The sequence below is a fragment of the Pituophis catenifer genome, unplaced genomic scaffold (assembly GCF_029215685.1).
Source record: "Pituophis catenifer annectens isolate HBS135680 unplaced genomic scaffold, rPitCat1.0.hap2 SCAF_9, whole genome shotgun sequence".
In the NCBI taxonomy this organism is placed as follows: Eukaryota; Metazoa; Chordata; class Lepidosauria; order Squamata; family Colubridae; genus Pituophis; species Pituophis catenifer.
The window spans coordinates 11,073,692-11,094,900 of record NW_027256889.1 but is presented as its reverse complement, the minus strand read 5'-3'; the positions used below and the strand labels follow the sequence as shown (position 1 = coordinate 11,094,900).

Below are 21,209 nucleotides of genomic sequence, written 5' to 3'. Positions count from 1 at the left end.
CGGATGTGCTCTGACTGACAAGCTCTGGCAGTGGGAGAAAGCTGAGTCTTTGGAGAAGGTCGATTAGAGATAGGAAAACTTGCAAAGCGCTTTGGTCAAAGGGACTCCTGTGACATCTCTTCCACACTTGAACAATGTGTATATCTGCTTACACTTACACTATCTCTCTCTCCCTCCTCCTCTCTCTCTTACATTCAAGCGTTATATAAAAGGAATAGGCCCTTGCCCTATTTTCATGCAACCTTCAGCATACTTTGAAAGGACACACATTCTTTTAATGCTTAAGTGAAAAGAAAAACAACTCCTTGGTGAGGAGAGAAGGAGCGGGGGGGGGGGGGGGGAGAGAAATATAAGGCAAGAAGAAAAATAGCCTGAAGAAGAAGCATTAGGAGTAGAAAACTGGAGTAGAGAAAAATTAAAGGTGGAAATTCCAGAATCACATAGGGGCCCCTAATGAGTAGCTTGATCTCCTCCATCAGGCTTTGCCCCTTGCTGGCAACTGACAAAGGGGCTGGTGGCATAGGTCTGCACCCAGGGGTGGGCTGCTCGGGGTTCGCAGAGGTTTGGGAGAACCTCTAGCTGAGATTCTATGCAGTTCAGCGAACCCCCAAATCCCACTCCTGGCTGGCCCTGTCCACCCTGCCCCACCCCTCTCAGTGGCCCATTTTGGATGCAGGTAAATGCAGGGCGCACGTGGAAGCTCGGGGAGGGCAAAAAACGGGCCTACCGGAAGTTGGAGAAGGCCGGAAACGGGCACGTTTCCAGCCTCCAGAGGGCCTCCGGAGCCTAGGGAGGTTGTTTTCGCCCTCCCGGAGGCTTGAGGAAAGCCTCCGGAGCCCAGGGATGGCAAAAACACCCCCCCACCATGGTGCAGGAGGCCAACTAGGCCACACCCACCATGGCCACGCCCACCCAGCAACCAGGCAGAAAACCCCTTGCTAAAATTTTTGAAGCCCACCCCTGTCTGCACCATACCTGAAAAGCAAAGACCAGCAGAAACATGCAGACCAGATTATATAATGCACGGTTTCCCAACCTTGGCAAATTTAAGGCATGTGGACTGACAGTGAGAACAGTTGGACCTCCTGCAGTTGTAGATGTTCCATCACTGGAGGTTTTTCAAGAAAAAAACTGGACAACTATTTGCCTGAAATGGTATATGAACTCTTACCTTAGACAGGAGGTTAGACTAGAACACCTCTAAGGTGGCTCAGATTTTATAGTTCTATGGATTCTATAAACTCCTAGAATTCCCCAGCTAGCTCTGCTGGTCTTGGAATTCTGGGAGTTGAAGTCCACACGCCTTGCCAATCCTGATGTAATTCATGGCTCTGTCTTCTATCATCCTGCCGTGACCCCCCCCATCTTGCATCACACCCAATATGATTGCTTCACTCTTCCTAACAATAGAGCCAGTTTTAATAGATGTTGGGTCTTCCCATCTCACAATCTGGATGGCAATGTCAAGGATTCTCCTATAATTTCCACACCAGAGATCTGCCTTCCACATCTGAAGTTGAGGAGGGCCAGGTACCTGCTTACATAGTGGGCTACCAGGTCAGCTGGGAAATTATCTGGTTAGGAAGCCCATATACATCATCCATGTTTCCATTATTGGGGATATCAATATAATAAACATATGATGGTTTAATACACTTGAGAGAAATAAAACTTTGTTTCCATATTCCAGGGAGAATGTTTGATTGGCAGGTCTGGGCAACCTGATGTTCTCCAGAGGTTCCTAAACTACAATTCCCAGCACAAGAAGCTATAGGTGACCGATGATGAAGCATGCTGGTAGGTGTAGTTCAGCAGTAGCTGGATGGCCAGTAAGTTTGGTCTAGTGGTTAAAGCATTAGGCTAGAAACCAGAAGTTCATGAGTTCCACGTAATCCTGCCTTAGGCATAAAAGTCAATTGGGTGACCTTGGCCAGTCACTCTCTCTTAGCCTAATCCACCACACAGAACTGTTGGTGGTTGGGGGAAAGTAGAAGGAAAAGGCTGTTAGGTATGTTCACCACCTGAATGAAATTGGTAAATGAATAAAAATAAATAAAAGTGCCACCTTCTCAGTTCTTTGTTGACATGACATATCCCAGTGGTAACTTGACCTTGTATCACATCCAGGCACGCGTGACGGACTTTAGGCCTTTTGCTCATGGGGGAGAGCTGCTTAATTAGAGATTCCTAGGGACATTTACACCCAGCAAATACCAACTATCAGCAAAAGATAACTAATTACAAGCCCTTCTGCAGAGGAATGAGGCAGGGGGAAGCCAAGATAGGATCCAAAATGGCTGCCCTACCCAGCCAAGGCATTGGGACTCCCATCAACGGCTTCTTTTCCTTTTTAATTAAAAGCAAACATTGAGCAGGAAGCCTAGCAGGAAACCTAGTCAGTACAGCAGACCACAAAAATTAAAAAAAAAAAAAAAAGCCAAGTGGAAAGTAAATACACACGAAAAAATTCAGGAAGTTTGTAATGTTCTTGAGCTACTGTACTTGAATCCCTTGTGGGCCAACAACAGAGTGTGGGAGGCTGCTGAGCTTCAACCAACCATCAGCCCTACTAAAGGACTGGCACTGATAAGAGAAGAGTTGTTTTTGTCCTTTGTGTGTGGGTTTTCTGAAGGGTTACATAGGCAACCTTATCAATCACTTTCAATACCAACATATGTTCGTTCTCTCCCTCCCTCCCTCCCTCCCTCTCCCTCCCTCTCTCCAACCCCAAACCAATTAAATTAAAAAAAAAACTGTTTTGTACATTGTTTTCCTTTCTTTTATTCAGGTGGTCCATTTGGATAATGGGAGGCCATCAATGAGTCTTCCCAGAAGGGCAGCATTTCGGAAGGGTGGGCTCTGAAACCTCACCATCCTTGAGCCATACGAGGCTATGAAGGTTGGGTTATGGCAGAGTTTGAAGTCCAAGGGCGGCACAAGTGACTTGAAAAGCCAGCAGTTCCCTCTTCCTGATTTTCTCACGTGTGGCTTTGGGCAAGTCACATAATTCTCCCGTGAGTCAAAAAGGAGGTGACCTTATCTAACCACCCGGGCAGGAAAAAAAAAAAGGCCTTCTTCTACCTGCTCCTTGGCAAGCTGCCCCATTATGTAAGCGTGGAGTTTAGCCCTGAGAATGTTTACCTCCCAGGATGTTCCAGCTATGCCAGGACACTCCTGATCAGCTCTACAGTTTTGCAAGAATAAACATCTTTTTGATGGCTGCTCTTTGCTCCTTTGGAAAGGACAAAGGCAGATGTGGGCAGAAAACAAAGGCAAAAGTGGGCAGAATATTTATTTATTTTATTTGGAACCTGCCTTTATTACTTTTACAAATAACTCAAGGTAATGAATACAGCCAACACACCTTCCTCTTCCTATTTTCTCCACAACAACCCTGTGAAATGGGTTGGGCTGAGAGAGAGGGGCTGGCTCAAGGTCGCACAGTTGGCTTTCATGGCTAAGCTGGGACTTGAACTCACAAAAAAAAACAACTCCGCTTTTTAGCCTGGTGCTAAGCAGTAGACAAAACTGGCTCTTTGTATCATATTTGCATCATGCTTGGAAGGGGGTGATGTAGTCTCAAAATGAAACTTTTACTGTTGGTTTTTGGCAATTGAAGGAGATCTTACAGATAGTACCTCATCTTATGACCAAAACTGAGACCAGAATTTCCATTACCAAGCAAGGTGGTTGTTAAGTGAATCGTGACTTTTTTTGCAACTGTTGTTAAGTTAATAATATGGTCGTTAAGCAAATCCAGCATCTCCCATTGACTTTGCTTCTCAAAAGCTGGCTGGGAAAGGAATGATGATCACACGACTCCAGGACACTGCAATCATTATAAATACATGCAGGATACTAAGTGGCCGAATGTTGATCACAGGAGCTGCTACAATGGTCATAAGTGCAAGGACTGGTCGTAAACCATCTTTTTCAGCACTATTGCTATGAGCCGCAGTGGCGCGGTGGTTAGAGTGCAGTACTGCAGGCTACTTCTGCTGACTGTCAGCTGCCTGCAATTTGGCAGTTCAAATTTCACTAGGCTCAAGGTTGACTCAGCCTTCCATCCTTCCGAGGTGGGTAAAATGAGGACCCAGATTGTTGGGGGCAATAGACTGACTCTGTAAACCACTTAGGGCTGTAAAGCAGTATATACCCTGTTTCCCCAAAAACAAGACATCCCCTGATAATAAACCCAATTGGGCTTTTGAGCGCATGCACTAAAATAAGCCCCCCCAAAAAAAATTTGCCCTCCCCAAAAATATTTAAACGCATGTGCAGCCAGTCCATGCCATTTCCTCTGTTTTCCTCCACGTGGCCCAAAATAATAAGACCTCCCCGAAAATAAGACCAAACGCTTATTTCGGGGTTCAAAAAAATGTAAGACAGGATCTTATTTTCGGGGAAAAAAGGTAAGTCTAAGTGGCCTGAAAACTTCCTTTGTTTCTTAGTTCTCAGCAAGCCAAGACCAACTTTCGAGACGGGAGAATGGCAAACTCGACCCATGACATTTGTCCATTAACTCTTCCCTGACATGATTCCAAGCTGCCATGAAAGACAGACAGGAACTTTCTACCATATGGACCAACTGAGGGAGAGGCAGTCATGGGTGTGAACACACATCCATGCATTCCATCACTTATGTACATATCAGTGCTGTTCCGGTCGACGCCAGCAAGCAGTCACTGACATTCCAAGAGCAAAAACAATCATTATACCATTGAACAATTAACTGTCTTAGTCATCCTGTTTTTGGAAAACCAAAATTCCACTTCTCAGATCACCCATCCCATCCACCTGCCAAGACAGGCCCAATGTCAACAGAGCAATCTGCCAAAAATGGAGTCAGAGGTCCAGGGCAAACATTTCTGGAGCACAGATGGAGAAGACATTCCTAAAAGATCCCATCCTTCTATGGAAGTGTAGATATATATATATTTGAAATTACCCGTATTTGAACTGATAGCACCTTCTGCCAATCCTGTACGGGGAAACGACCCCATATCGCTCAGAATCCTTAAGCCTGTAGGTGCAGAAACCATGAAGGAAGCTCTCGCCATGCAGATGAAATGGGCAATTTTAAGGGACATTTCTTGAATAGCATAAATGCACGTTGCTCCCAGGGGATGGCTTCCCCACCCCCCACCCCCCATCATCCTCAGGCTTTGGCTCAACAAATTTTGGCCTTCTAAATATATTTTAGAGGAGCAATTGTGTTAAATACAGGCCAGGTTACTTCTGAATGAGCATGCTTAGCACCGCGCTGCACAATTCAGCTGCCAAGGCCCTCGTAAGTCAATGCAAAGCAATCAGAATTGAAACAGGAGCCTGATGTGTTTATATTTCAGTGTACTACATGACTATCAGCTAAGTTAAATTTTAATAAACTGATGAGGGGTAAATAAATGGCAGGTGCCTGCTTCCCAGCACATTTTGTTCTCACTGGCCAGAAGGCTGGAAGAGAGTTTATTTCTTCTTGGAATGAAAATAAAAAAAAAAATTAAAAAGCATGAGTGCTTTTATTTGCAGAGATAAAAAAAAAAAAGGGAAAGCACATTTAGCTTCGCAACAATAAAGGGGGGAAAAACAGACTAGTCCAACAAGTGGAACTCAACCCTTGCAACTTTTCTAAAACAGCAGTTGTGATTTTAATTGGGAGAGTTTGAGGAGGGATCCCTTCAAAACTTCTAACTTAGCACTGTACTTCACCCTTTATTTCCTTTGTGTTCGTGGTGCACAATATATTCAGCTCTCTCTATAGACCAGTTTCAATGCTCTTTTACAAACAGCACCCTCAGGGAACTGGGTTGCATGACAACAGCATGAGGTCACAATTTCCCATCTCCCCGGGATTTATATTTATAGATTATTTTCTGGCCCATGTGGTTACCTCCCCACACATTTTCCAACCCCATCCTCACTTCTAGTATGTTTTGTCTTTGTTTGCATTCAGTGCAGAGACCAGGCTGTGTCATCTACTTCTGGGGCTGGTATAAATTTAATTATTTTTTTTAGAATGATGCCTGAGTGTGAGCTGTTATCAACAACTATACAAGCAATCAATATGTGCATAGGAGCACCAGCATGCCTACCGTCCCTGTCCTAATGTTCCCTTTAATTGTATTCATTTTATGTATTAAATTCATGCTTATACTTATATATATGATCTAATATGTACTCGAAAAAATAAAAAAAAAACACTATAGGAGAAACACCATAAAAGTGCACTGAAACATCCATAATACCGTTTCCCCCAAAATAAGACACCCCCTAATAATAAGCCCAATTGGGCTTTTGAGCGTATGGCAATAAGGCCAAGTGTTTCTTTCAGGGTTCAAAAAAATATATGACAGGGTCTTATTTTTGGGGAAACACAGCATATATATGATAATATAAATAATAAAATAATCTGGGGCATCATCATCTTTCATACCTGTGATTTCCCAAAATTAAGACCCTGTCTTTTTATTTTTTTGAACCCTGAAATAAACACTTGGCCTTATTTTCAGGGAGGTCTTATTATTTTGGGGCACATGGAGCAAGACGCGGGTCCTCTTGCCATCTTACCTGATTTCCAGCTCTGTCTCTCTAACCCTAACCAGAGGAAATGGCGGGGACTGGCTGCACATGCGTTTAAATATTTTCAGGGAGGGCTTATTTTCAGGGGGGACTTATTTTAGCGCATGCGCTCAAAACTCCAATTGGGCTTATTTTCAGGGGATGTCTTATTTTGGGGAAAACTCGGTAGGTTCTCTGATACAATTCCAGGTTTCAATGCTTATGGAAAGCCAACAATGAGTTTTTGGCTTAAGTGAGATTTGGTTGCATTTCATGGTAAGCCAATGAGATTGCCTGGGTCTAACAAACCAAACCCCCATTTGTTGCTGTGATCCATACAGAATACAGAATTGGAAGAGACTTTAGAGGTCTTCACGTCCAACCCTCTGTTCAAGCAGGAGGCCCTACACCAGGGGTGTCAAACTCAAGGCCCGGGAACCGGAACTGGCCTGCGAGGTGCTTAGATCTGGCCCACAGAGTCGCCCTGGAAACAGCAAAGGACTGGCCTGCAATGCTTCTGCCAGCGAAAACGGAGCTCGGGAGGGCCACATGTGGCCCTTCCAAGCTCCATTTTCACTGGCAGAGGGTTGCAAGAGGCCGTCGCAGCTGAAAATGGAGCTCGGGAGCCTGTTTTTGCTGACAGAGTACTCGGACCACCACAGGCGCCCCCGGCACAAGTGACATCAAGCTGGCTATGCTAACCTGGCCATGCCACCCCGGCCTCCTGAGGTCAAACACAACCCTGATGCGGCCCTCAATGAAATCGAGTTTGACACCGCTGCCCTACACCATTCTGCACAAATGGCTGTCCAATTTCTTCTTAAAAACCTTCATGCAATCTGGATCAAAAACATCCCTCTGATACTTTCACGCATTCATGACATTCACAGATCCATAGTCCTCCATTTGAGAATCAACAAGCAGCAATGTTTTGAGCGTTCTATTTACACTTGGCATAGTGATGCTTGTTTTCTGGTGAGTTTCCATAAGAGAGTATTCCCCAAGTACTAACAGCCATTACAGCCTAATGATCCAGGCTCACTATATGGTATATTTTTTTTAATCCAATGTGCTCCACTTCATTATCATCCAGCCTGCCTTCAAATTGCATTGCATTTAAAATTTAGAATGGCGTTGCACAAATCTCCCCCCTCCCCTTCCTTATTTTTCCTCATTTGCCAACTCTCTTGAGGTCTCCAAAGGTCAAATTTTGCTTCACAAGGCCATCCAAAGCAAAATTTAACAAGGAACAGGGGTGGGCTGCTGGGGGTTTGCAGGGGTTCAGGAGAACCTCTAGCTAAGATTCTGTGCAGTTCGGAGAACCCCCAAATCCCACTCCTGGCTCGCCCCGCCCATCCCACCCCTCCCCTCCCAGGAGTCCCCACGCAGCCTGTTTTGAATGCAGGTAAGTGAAGGGCACGCATGGAGGCTCGGGGAAGGCGAAAAACGGGCCTGTGGAAGTTCGGGAAGGCCGGAAACAGGCCCATTTCCAGCCTCCAGAGTGCCTCCAGAGTGGCCTCCTCAGGGTCTGGAGGCTGTTTTCGCCCATCCAGAGACTCAAGGAAAGCCCGGGGAGGGCAAAAACACTTCACCCTCACCATGGTGTAGGAGGCCGACTAGGCCACGCCCACCATGGCCACGCCCACCCAGCAACCAGGCAGAGAATCCCTTGCTAAAATTTTTGAAGCCCACTCCTGGCAAGGAACAAAGGGCATCACTCCGCTGAAGAGTTGAGCACCCTCCAGTCCAGATAGTCGGGAGTTTCAGGAGACAGCACCCAGATGCCAGTCAGGAAGTCCAACATGTTCAAGCAGACTTTTGTGAACTGCCCAAGGATGGCATCAGGGTAACCCCCCAGATTGACTATAGTGCTCCCAACCACAATGGGGATGGAAATTTCCATCTGAAGTCCTTGTGGTTTTAAGTCAAGTTGGACTCAACTTTATATCAGTTTTTACACCAATTGTTAAGTGAATCATAGGGTCATTAAAGTAAATCCCACTTCCCTAGTGGGTGTTTTTTGCTGGAAATTGGCCAAAAAAAAAAAAGTCACAAGTCACAATCACATGCAGGATCTTGTCGTAAATGCAAGCAGGTTTTCCAAGTGTCCACATTGCAATCACGTGACCGCAAGGGTGGTGTGACAGTCATAGGTCACTTTTTCCAAGGCCGTCGTAACTTTGAACCGTTGTTTGTAAGTTAAAGGCTACCTGTAATGTAGAGAGTTCAATGATAGATGGCAAGCTGACAGCAGTGGTTTACTCTGGGGAAAACTTTCTGTGTCATGTCCTTTTTTTGCTTAAGAGTTAACATAGGAAAGAGGAACAAAAGGGTTATCTTTGCTCAGCACTGGGCCCTTTTGTATCGGTTGCATTAACCTGGGAGTGGTCTCTTTTAACAGTTTTTCCTTCCTTTGACAAAACAGTTTCCCTTTTTCCTCCTTCAATCTAAGAAAGATGGAGAATTTTTTAGAATATTTGCATACGGCTTGCCCCCTGCATCCTTCCCTAGAATGAATGACTGGCGATATCCCAATACTTGAGAGGCTGCCACAGAGAGGAAGGGGTCAAGCTGTTTTCCAAGGCACCCGAAGGCCAGGCAAGGAATAATGGGTGGAAATTGATCAAGGAGAGAATCAACCTAGAAATAAGGAGAAATTTTCTGATAGTGAGAACAATCAACCAATGGAACAGAAGTTGCCTTCGCAAGTTGTGGTAGCCTCATCACTGGAGGCTTTCAAGAAGAGATAGGGCTGCCGTTTGTCAGAAATGGTGTAGTAGGGTCTCCTGCTTGGATAGGGGGTTGGACTAGATGTCCTACAAGGTCCCTTCCAGCTCTGTTAATCTTTTTAAAGTGTTCTTGATTGGGTTCTCATTCTTCAAAAGGAATATTTATTCTAGATGTAGCTTGTTGATTGTGCCTCAAAAGGAGGGAAACACCCTCAGAGGTTATCAGCCCTTTGAGCTCCAGTCCAAAATGTCCAGAGAGTCGTTGGGGTATTTAAATCAGCCTTTCCTCTTTTACTATCTTCCAAAAGTTTTCAGTTACAACTCTCCTGAGCCCTACTACCATGTTTCCCTGAAAATAAGCCCTCCCCCCCAAAAATAAGCCCTCCCCGAAAATATTTAAACACATGTGCAGCCAGTCCCCACCATTTCTTCTGGTTAGGGTTAGGGAGACAGAGCTGAAAATCAGATAAGATGGCAAGAGGAGCCCTGTCTTGCTCCACGCGCCCCAAAATAATAAGACCTCCCCGAAAATAAGGCCAAGTGCTTATTTCAGGGTTTAAAAAAATATAAGACAGGGTCTTATTTTCGGGGAAACACGGTAGCCAACATGACCAAGAGTCAAGGATGGTGGGAACTGCAATCCAAAATGTCCAGGGGTCAGCAAATTAGACAAAGATGACCCAGGTTGTAACAAAACGAAGGGGCCTTCTTGCAAAAAAGAAACTAACCAAAGACATAAATTATCCTTCCCAAATATGACATCAGTGGTTTCCTACCTGACATGAGCAATGGGGATTAGAGAAAGTTGACGTGCAATTTGCTTGCGGATGGTGGGTGTAGGTGTAAAATCCGTTGGAGGCAAAGTGTTACAATTTGTATCCTGGGTATCAGAGGTGGTATTTAGCCAGTTCGTACCTGTTCAGGCGAATCGGTAGTGGAAATTGTGGGTAGGCCTGCCCCCCCCCACCCTCCCCGGCTCTCTGCTGTCCTGTTTAGGCACGTTTTTGAGGCTGGGCGCATGCACAGAAGGAGTGCGCATGCATGAAGCAAGTGTGCGCTCGCAAGGCGAACCGGTAGTAAGAATATTGGAAACCCACCGCTGCTGGGTAGCATGGTAGATAGCTAACAAGTAATGGGACAGGTAAGAATTTCAAACTTAGAATTCAATTAGACCTTAAATGCATCTAAAATAAGCACCCCAATCCTTGATAGTCCATCACACAAGTAGTTCAACAATACTGAATTAATTAGCATCTGCACTTGCATAGGATCCACCCTTATTCATATGCAGCATCCCTTTTAAGGATGGGAGATCAGTGAATTCTTCTACAAATGAGTACGTAAGTTTCCTCCAGATGTTCTATTCATATGGGCCTCCCTCAATAGTGATTATTGTCTATGACAATTAATTCAGCATTGCTCAGTTGAATGTTGTTATTAATGACAAGGTAGAGAGTTAATACCAGGGGTGAAATGCTCCCGGTTCGGACTGAATCAGGCGATCCAGTAGCGATTGTGGCATGTGGTTCGGAGAGCCAGTAGCGATGGACGTGCGAGGCTCCACCCACCCGCCCAGCAGGGGTGAAATCTACTTACCTTCCTTACCGGTTCGAAAGCACACGCACCGGTTAAAACCAGGAAGTAATGAGACCCGGGCAGGTGGGCGGAGCTTTGCTCCGCCATAGCTACCGAGTTGCCAAACCACCAGCCAAGATCGCTACCGGATCGGGTCCAATCCGGGAGCATTTTACCCCTGCCTCCCAGGTGTCATTACTTCCTGGTTTTAACCAGGAAGTAATGTGTTTTTTACCCTCTGCGCATGCACAGAGGGTCTGCGTGCACATGTGATGTGCACATGGCGCATGCACTTCCGAACTGGTAAGGAAGGTAAGTAGATTTCACCCCTAGTTAATACTGAATGTTTTCAGGTCTAATTCAGTATTTTGCAAACTTGGCCAGCTTTAAGACTTCAACTCTCAGAATTTTGTGGTGGAGGAATTCTGAGAATTGAAGTCTAGTGTTATCTTAAAGTGGCCAAGTTTGAAAAACACCGGTCTAACATTTGCTGGATTCTTTCCTTTCATTTGCCTTTGGCCTCAGTCTCTCTCTTCTATGGCCTCTGTTGCTGAAGATAACACTTGATGTTCTGATAAAATACTGTAATTTGCATTCCACAGCCCGCTTGTGTCAGAAGGGCTAAACTTCCAATTACCTCAAAACACTTTTTTTTTGTTGTTGTTACTTTTGCTCCTTCTAATCATATACCCCACTATTTCATTTCCCTCATAAAAGCTGTCCTCATCTTCTCTTCAGAGATCTCAGTTGCACAGCAAAACATGTTTTCTGCCCCTGGGACGAGGTTGGGAAAACTTCTCTATGCACAAGCAGCTTTGAGCTCTGGAAGGTCAAATCAACAACAGGGGCAAGTTATGAGCTGCTCATCCTGCCTTTGGGGCGTCCAAGAGACTCTTCAACTTCTGTGGCCATTGATGATGGTGGTTCAGACCGGAAGACCTGCAGAAACAGCTTCAAGCAGCAAAGTCTGCATCCTCCAAGTGAGGCAGATTTTCTATGTATTTATTTTTCACGTTTTTGAACCACCCATCTCTCTCAAAGAAGGATTCTGGGTGGTCTAATCTAGAAGGCTTTTTTTTTTTTAAAAGAACCTTAAAAAATATAATTTTTGTAAAAGTCCGACTTTTACGCTGATTCCTCTATTATAAGCAGCGTACCAGATCTGACAAAGAAAATGGTAATATAAGAAATTTCTTTTTTTAAAAAAAAGAAAGCAGCTATGGAACCAAGTGCATTTAAAAGAATACAGGCAGCTCTATCAATGATTAACAACAAAGCCTCAATGTGCAAGGGCAATCTACCACCGAAAAGCAGATGCTGAGTGAGGTCTAGCAACATGGTGAACTTGTTGTCTTGTTTGCAGGCTTCCCTCAGAAATATATGGTTGCCCAGTATTGGAAATATGAGACTAGACTTGATGTTGTTTTGATCCAGTGAGATTCTTTACTAGGAGAATCTTACTATAAGAAGAGCAAAAAGGCATAGATATGTGACCTTTCTCTTATAATAAAAGAGGGAGAGTATAACAGCAGATTCTTACATGCAAGAATGAAAAAAAAAATCATTTATATGTATGCATGCGCCTGAGAAGCTCAAGTCAAACAGGTTCCCTAAACAAACTTCCATTCTCTTTACCGACACATGGAATATTTGGAGAACAAGGAAAACAGGTTGTGGGTATTAGGGTCACCTATCTTCTCGCCAGTTACAGAATGAGGGGTGCTGATAGCCAACCACGCAAGCGGGGATTCCCGGTGGGGGGAAAAAGTTGTTCAAAAGGCTTCCCTCTCCATCAGCTGCACCCCAAGGAACCTCCTGTAGGTTAAGAACATCACTGGGCGCGCCCCTCTGGAGAACACCTCTCCTTCCACCAATTGGCAGCAGAGGAGAAAAGGGGGCGAAATCTTGTCCTCGTTTGTTTGCATACAGACTGAGGAGAAGGAAGGAAGGAAGGAAGGAAAAGAAAGGGAGGAAGGAAGGAAAAGGAAGGAAGGAAGGAAAGAAAGAAAAGGAAGGAAGGAAGGAAGGAAGGAAGGAAGGAAGGAAGGAAAAGGAAGGAAGGAAGGAAAAGAAAGGAAGGAAGGAAAGCAGGGAAAGGAAGGGAGGGAGGGAGGAAGGAAGGAAGGGAGGAAGGAAAAGGAAGGGAGGAAGGGAGGAAAAGAAAGGAAAGAAAAGAAAGGAAGGAAGGAAAAGGAAGGAAGGAAGGCAGGGAAAGGAAGGAAAGAAAAGGAAGGAAGGAAGGAAAAGAAAGGAAGGAAGGAAAAGGAAGGAAGGAAGGCAGGGAAAGGAAGGAAAGAAAAGGAAGGAAGGAAGGAAAAGAAAGGAAGGAAGGAAAAGGAAGGAAGGAAGGCAGGGAAAGGAAGGAAGGGAAAGGAAGGAAGGAAGGGAAAGGAAGGAAGGAAGGAAGGACAAGGAAGGAAGGAAGGAAGGAACGGAAAGGAAAGGAAAGAAGGAGAAGAAAGGAAGGAAGGAAGGAGAAGAAAGGAAGGAAGGAAGGAAAAGGAAGGAAGGAAGGAAGGAACGGAAAGGAAGGAAGGAAAGAAGGAAAAGAAAGGGAGGAAGGAAGGAAGCTATAGCTAGCTCTTAGGCAGGCCGGTTGAAGAAAAAGGGAGCCCGTAAGTCGACCTTCCCTCTCCCCCGGCCAGCCACCGCGTTGCAAGTCTCCCTCTTCGGATGCGAAAGAAAAACAGGTGGGCGGGACCCCGAGACTTCACCCGGGCCCGAATTCCCTCGTTCCGCGGTGGTGCTGGGAGGGCGGGGCGGGGCGGGACTCCTTGGAAAGACCTCGCACCAATCAGAAATGGAGGGGCGCGGCTAAAGTCTCCGCCCTCCTCGCCCGACTATATAAAGGGGCTGAAGTTTCCCCTGCTGGCGATATACACCGAGGAGTTGAGTGTGCGGGGCGGGGAGGGGGAAGAAAAAAAATAATAATAATAGAAAAGCGGGGAAGGCCAGCCGGGATTGATGCGTCCGGAGTTGGGGACGCCTTTGCAAACAGAGCGGGCGGAGGCCGGCCGACAAGACGAGCGTGAGAAAGCGCGGAGCGGAACGGAGCGGAGGTCGCAGCCGGGGCTGCTTTTGTTCCGTCGAGCGCCGACTCCCGCTTTTCGCGCGCCGTGCAGCCTCCCCTTCGGATCGCCGCCTTTTAGGGGTACGTTGCCTGCTGGGGGAAAGCCGTCTTGGGGCTTCGGCCGCGCTCCAGAACTGACACGGCCGGGGTAGGTAGGTGGGTGGGTGGAAGGAAGAGCTCTTTTGCCCGTAGACTCAGCCAGGGCGCCCGGTTTCTCTCTCACCCTGCCTGCCTGCCTGCCTGCCTGCCGGCCGCCTCCGATTTGCCACCCGAGCGCTCTTGCAAGGCTCTGCATTGTCTGAGTCGGGCGCCGGGAGGGAAGGGTTAAACGGGTGTTCGCGAAGTGCTGATCTTTGTGCTCGGCGGAATGTGCCGGAGCGGGAGCTATCTCGCCGGGGCGGAGGAGGGAAGCGGGTTGGGGGGAAGAGAAGAGAAAAGAAGAGGGGTTGGCAGGATTCGAACCAGGAGAAAAGGGCGCTCGGAGCCCCGAAGGTGCCCGCCACCCCTTTCGGAAAAAGCTGGGCTCTCTTAAAGGAGGGGAAAAGAAGAGCTGGCCGGGGAGAGAGGCGTGAACCCCAAAATACGTTCCCTGTCTTGCAGTTTCGTTGGGTGTTTTTTTTTTTTTTTAAAGGAGCTACTTACACGTATCTATTGAACGTGCGAATGGGGGGCTCGCTGGTTGGGGTTGCAAGGCTGAAAAGAGCGGGGAAGGGAACCGCCAAGGGGAGAGAGAGGGAGAGAGAGAGAGAGGGAGGGAGGGAGGGAGGGAGGACGGCGGAGGAAAGCTTAAAAGAGGGGAGCCCGAACTCCCAAGTCTTTGCGCGCCTGGCTTGAATTTTTATGCGAAAGGCGATCTCCGTCCCCGGCAGCGCCCTGTCCTGCCTCTAGGGGGCGCCACCAAATCGCCAAGGAAATTGAAATGCCCCAACTTTGGATCGTATCGTTGTGGTTGGAGGAAACCCGGCTTTGTGAATGGTTGGCCCCGGCCCTAAGCTCAAAAAGAGGGCCAGCGGACAAGTGGGGGGCTTCCTTGACAGCTAAATCACTCCGTTGAAGGGAGTGCAATGAGTTCCGTAGGAGAACATGACAAAAATTGGGCAGATGTGTGGTCACGCAGCCTGCATGGTTCACTTGAGTATACCTGAAGTTTCCAGTCTACTCAGCGAGTTATAAACCAGGGGTCTCCAACCTTGGCAACTTCAAGCCTGGGCGGACTTCAACTCCCAGAATTCCCCAGCCAGCTTTGCTGGCTGGGGAATTCTGGGAGTTGAAGTCCGCCAAGGCTTAAAGTTGCCAAGGTTGGAGACCCCTGTGGCTGGGTTCACACAGTTTGCTGAGTCTGAGCAAATCACTTTGCAGCTTAAGTGTATTGTGTAAATATTATACTCTTAACAGAGCAGACCTAAGAAGTTGGAAGGTGCCTTGTTGTCTCTCCACACATTCACTCACACTCACACACACACACACACACACACACACACACACACACACATCTCCCAGTGGGTTATCCTTGCTCTTAGCCAGCTTGAGAATTGTACCCACTTTGGGGCAGGAGAAAGAAATCTTGCATCTTAGTTTACAGCTTCAGACTTAATCAGCAACATGCTGATACGGATGAATTTTAAAAAAAACTTTGGAATTAAATGCAGCAGTGCACTATGCTTAATTTTAACCTTGGTTTGGGACAGAGGGGGCATGGGGGGGCTGTAGCATCTTCTGCCGGCTGTTAATGTTGGTTAGTATAAGAACCTGTGTGAGAACATACCTAATAGTAACGTTGTGAAGACTGGAGTGACATATTAACCGAAGGACACTCCATGGTAAATCCATGTCAGTTCCATAGTGATTTTGCCTTTATGCATTTATTCCTAGTTAGATGAATCATAGTTACTCACCTTTTCTGAGTACAGCTAGTACCACTTTAGACCAAAAATGTGGTTTGCTGTTCAGACTGTGTCATGCCTCTGTTCAAAAGCAGTATTTCTCCAGATTAAATGTCTGAAAGGGGCATAGTAAATAGGATGCAAGTTATTCTAAGGGCTTCTCAAGATCATTCATGCCCTGTGGGAAGTGGGATGTTGAGCTCTGAATGTCTTCTTTGAGCTAAAACATTGGACCAAGAGTCTCATTGTGATTTCCTACTCCAGTTTTCTCTCTGCCACATGGACTGAGGGGGCAGGGAGGAGTCCCTACCATCTGCTACCACTGTGGACAAGAAAGGCTGGAATTATATGTATGCGTGCCTCTCTTTGCTTCATTGAATTAGCTCTGGCCCATTGCTTGGAGAAACATCTGCAGCTGTCCAGAGCTGCAGTTACTCTTCAAGCTTTCAGTCCCTCCATCCTAATCTTAACATGTAGATTCAGAAACAAAAGTTAAATCCAACTCAGCTGTAAAGTCCACTGAATAATTTGGAGACAGTTGGGCAGACACTCTATGGCCCTTTGAAATTTCCAGGAAAGGTACAGTAGCAAAAAAATACTTCCAGGAGTCTTTAGCTTGGTAGTGGCATATGTATTTTTTATCTTGAAAGACCTCTTAGATCAAATCTCTGAACAGAGTTAGGGGGGAATTCAATCTAAAGCACCTGGGAATTTCCTTATCAGTCTACACCTAAAATGTAGTTGTTATCAAATGTGATAGAATTTAGCGAGGTGCAACCTCAGTGTCTGGAAGATGTCAAGTTAAGCAGGAATAGTAGCCGATATCAAATAAATGGACTATGCAGGACAGTTTGTCTAGAAGGAAGAGAGTTGACCTTGACAGCAAAGGGGGCTGAAGCATTCTTTGAGTGCTGGGAAACATATTTAAGAAATTGCTAGAGATAAGGTACCGCACAATCAGACTTTCAAGATTCTGATATCTATCTCAATAGAATTATCCCACTAAAGTGTAGCTCTGATCTGCCTGTGGAGTTTCTGGTTTGACTCGTATGATGAAGGCTGACATTGTGACATTCCTCATTGGAAGGTCACATTGCACTGGTGTTGCCTTTGATATATTGGAATTGAGGACAGCTGGCAGGCATGACTTTGTTGCCTTCTCCCATCTGCAAAAAAAAATAATAATAACCTGATCAACTAGTTAGAACGTCAGCAAGGTTGCTGAATCAGTCCTCCTTTCTTTGACTTCCAAGCACCAATTGCTGCCAGCAGAGCCTTCAGAATTCATAGCAAGTGAGTTTGTTATGCCAGCCTTCTAACCTGAACTCTTTTGTCTTGCAGTGCCCTGTTTGTGATGGCCGATCACATGATGATGTCAATGAGCCATGGCATGAACGGGATGCAGAACTACCGGATAGGCATGAATGGGATGCCCGCGCCGCCACAACATGGACAGCAGCATGTGCTAAGGACGCTTCCTCCCAACCATCAGATGATGCAGTACGGAGGCCCTGCTATGGATGGAGGAATGAGGCAGAGGCCGGGCATTAATGGACAGATGGGTCACCACCAGATGCCAAGCACAGTGATGTTCAACAGCCCAAGTCAACAGCAACAGTACATGGGACCTGTGGGTACCCAGCAACTTATGGCAAGTATGCACTTGCAGAAACTCAACACTCAGTATCAGGGCCATCCTCTCCTAGGCATGACGGCTGGCCCGGTTGGACCAGGCGCACAGCAATACAGGATGGGCCCGGGACAGCACCCAGGCATGCAGCATCTGCCCTCCCCTGCTTTGACCTTGAATGTTATGGACACGGATCTTATTGATGAGGAAGTCTTGACGGCTTTGGTTCTGGAGCTGGGCTTGGACCGCATTCAAGAGCTGCCGGAACTCTTTCTGGGACAGAATGAGTTTGACTTCTTCTCGGACTTTGTTAACAAACAGCAGCCCAGCGCGATCAGCTGCTGAGCAGCTCTGCCTTCGGGAAGCAGGCCTGTTTTTCTTGTGGCCTGACTGTGATACACGCCTGCCTCCAGCGTTCTCGTTTTCTCCTGTAGATACGTTTCCCAGATCATCCTTGCCTGTTGCTTGAAAAACAATACAGACAATCACCAGAGGCTTTTTTTTAAAAAAAAAAACTTTTTTTCCCCTCCCCCTTGCACTGCCTTGCTGCTTTCTCACAAGGGAGAAGTAGCTTTTTCTTGTGCTGTTCGCAGAGAGAGTGGTTGTGAAAGGCTTCTGCAGATGGGAAATGAATAGCAGTGATAGAACTTCAGCCATTCAGGAAAGAAAGCCTGCCCCCTTCAAAAACTATTCGGCGTTTGGACTACAAACACAATAAGAGGGGTGGGTTTCAAAGAGGCTGAGCTCTGCTCCTGCTGTATCGTTCCCTGATGGCAGAACAAGCTGTTTCCATAAACCCCTGGCTTTTAGCGGGGTAGCGGTGATGGATTTTAAACCTTTTTTCCTGAAACGTGAATGGCTGGGAGATAACTCTTCACTGTTTCTCCTGCCTTGTTGCCCTTCAGTACTATGAAGTCTGCAACCATCTCTCTCTCTCTCTCTTTTTTTTTTTTAACTTGAAAATATCACTGGCCTCAGGTTGGGGTTTTTGGTTCTGGTGTTTCCCCCCCCCCTTGTAATTGCATTCCTGTTTTGAATTGAGCTCACAGGAATTTCTGGGGGGATAGCTGGCACACGTGTTCAAATGACAAATCTTCAAGGTTAGGTCACTTCTGATGGGGAAGACCAACTGATTAGCATTTCTTGTTAGGCTGCTACAAACGTGAGCTGTTAAGCTGCTCTCTAGCTTTTTCTGCCTCTGAAACCAAATAAAATAACTGTAATTGTGTATATTTTTAATTTTTCAAAGAGGAAAAAAAACCCCTTTGTTGTATTTCTATTTATTTGGAAGGGCTCAAACTGTGTTGCCTTCTGAAATTACTGAGAAGGGCTAAACAAGACACTGAAGTGCATGTCCCTCCATATTTTTTATCTCTTAATTAAAGAGCAAGAATATTTTGTTTGAATGAAAAAAAAATTAGCTTGTTACTCTCTGGGGGCTTGATTTTTTTTTTTAAGTTTTGATTTTGTTTCCAAAAAAAATGGTGTGGATAGCAATTTTATTTTTATTTTCAAATTCAGAAAGTTCAGTAGAGTGGAGATTTTGCTAAGGCCCCTTCTGTTTGCAGGCACACATCACTGTTGATTAATGAAGTGGAAATGTACAGGTGATTTTGTTTTTCTCCAAATAAAAGCTAAACCCTCAAATTTAAGATCCTTGCTTGGGTTTGTGTCTTAATTGAAATATCCATGTGTGTAAGGAAATGTTCCTGGACTTGCAATTAAGTGTGGACAAAAGGCCTAACGTCCTTTTTTAAAAAAATTGTTCTGCTTTGACCTTCCAGATGTCTATTTCTGTAAGTACATGACATCCTCAAATCCTTAAGAAGCCTTTTACAGCCTCCCTCCTATTCAATTGCTTCTTGAGATAAGCCTGATTTTGCATGTGGCATTAAACCATGTTTTGTTTAACCATAATTTAACAAGCCATAGGGTGGGTTTGTGCAAAATGGTAGCATAAAGCACCATTGTTGGATTCAACAGACTAAATCAAACCTAAACAAGCCACAAGCTAAAATACTTCATAGGTGCAGAAGGTACTATAGAATAAACTTTTGACACCCCTGGAAGATACAGAGAAGCTAGTCAAACTTCCAGATGGGACTACAATTGGCTGGCGTGGTGAAGGTAAAATCCATAATATCTGGAGAGCAGCAAGTGGGAAAGACCGGTATAGGAAACTTTGGGATAGGTGCCCCATGTATGTTCTGACTTTGCGCAGTTCATAAAGAAGCATTTGTGGCAATTAAACCTGACTTAGGTGGTTGTGCATGTAAACCACAAATGTTACTGCTGTTTTAAATGAAAATAGGAAACTGAAGCAATCAGTATATATACTAAGCCTTAGGTTTCCTAATGTGTTGAGATCTGCCTGGCAGTTCTGAAAGTTGCAGTTGAACATACCTGTTGAAAGGCAGCTTAGGAAACCTATTCACCTGTGTCTGTTTGATCATAACAGATCATGTTTCCATGATTGCTACCACAATCTTCGTGACTTTCTTAAAAATCTAGCTTCTGGTGGCTTCTGATCATGACCAAAATCCTTCAACTTTCAGGATGGAAATATTGCTTTTAAGTAACTGATCAGATTTTTGGAGGCATTGTGGCATTTGTGCTTAGAGTAAACAGCTTTGGCACCATGGCTAATCTTGAAAAAGTCAAACCTAGTTAATCGTTGGATGAGAAATCACCAAAATCACAGGACTTGAATGAGAAATTTGGGGGGGGGGAGAATCCTGGGAAGTAGTGGCAAATTACTTACATTCTGTTGCCAAAAACCTTAATGGATGTGCCCCAAAGGTCACCAAAAGTCAAATTAATGTAGTGTAAACTCAGCCACTGTAGTTGCAACTTGTGGTTTATATGGTTTAGTATGATGTGCAAAACCAGTCCGTTGTTGTTTACTAAAATTCCTTACAGCACTCACTTTGTGGTTTCCCAAATCCCCTGGAGTAAGGCAGACCTGAAAAATTTGGATTCCATGTTTGGGGAGGTGGATTGGTGTTTATAAAGGTTAAATGCATGCTTTAAATTTTTAGAATATTCTATTGAAAAAAACCTATTTCTTCCCCATCTTAATTTAGCCCCTTAAAACTTCCTCAGCCAATGGAGATTTACTCAGCAAACTCAATCTTTTTGTGAGAGTGTGAACCCAGATAGTAGTGCTTATTGCTGGCTATATAAACAGTTGGAACTATTAGTCATTGAAAACTTAATGGCACATGAGAAGTAGTTGATTGCAAAGGAAGAATATTAATATAACTTTAAGGAAACTTGTAGTTAATGTAAGGGGAGTGAGCTTGGGATGTTGATGTGGTTTTTTAAAATTGTGTTTACCTGGGCTCAGAAAAAGAAAACGTACCAAAGACTAGATCTGACTCCTGTTGAATTTATACATGAGGTTAAGTCCTCATGTACAAAACCAAGCAAACTATGTTATGGTGTAATGTGAATTCAGTCCAGCTTTTTAAAACTCTAACTTGATTCATACAATACAGTACTATATATTTTGCTTGTTTGCTCTATGTATTGTACAAATCTAGCTATTCTGATCTGGAAGTTAAGATTTATGGCTTATTGAAATCAATCAGCCTGGCTTACAATGGTTAGTTAACACCACTGAAGTCTAAACCTGGATTTCTCTCCATGCAAAAACAGGCACTATTGCTCAGCTCACACAGAATAATGGTCAGGCTTAAAATGAGCTGTAATTTACTTTGCTTGTGTCAATTTTTTTGTTTGTCAAGCAGAGCTTAAGACTTGAA

General features: G+C 45.2%; 1 protein-coding gene across 1 annotated transcript; it reads left to right on the top strand.

Moving 5' to 3' along the window:
• Positions 1–13,873: 13,873 nt before the first annotated feature.
• On the top strand, positions 13,874–19,097 carry CITED4 (Cbp/p300 interacting transactivator with Glu/Asp rich carboxy-terminal domain 4). The gene is made up of 2 exons (XM_070949698.1): positions 13,874–14,013; positions 17,157–19,097. The coding sequence occupies exon 2, from the start codon at positions 17,170–17,172 to the stop codon at positions 17,788–17,790; it is 621 nt and encodes a 206-aa protein (XP_070805799.1). The 5' UTR covers positions 13,874–14,013; positions 17,157–17,169; the 3' UTR covers positions 17,791–19,097.
• Positions 19,098–21,209: the final 2,112 nt, after the last annotated feature.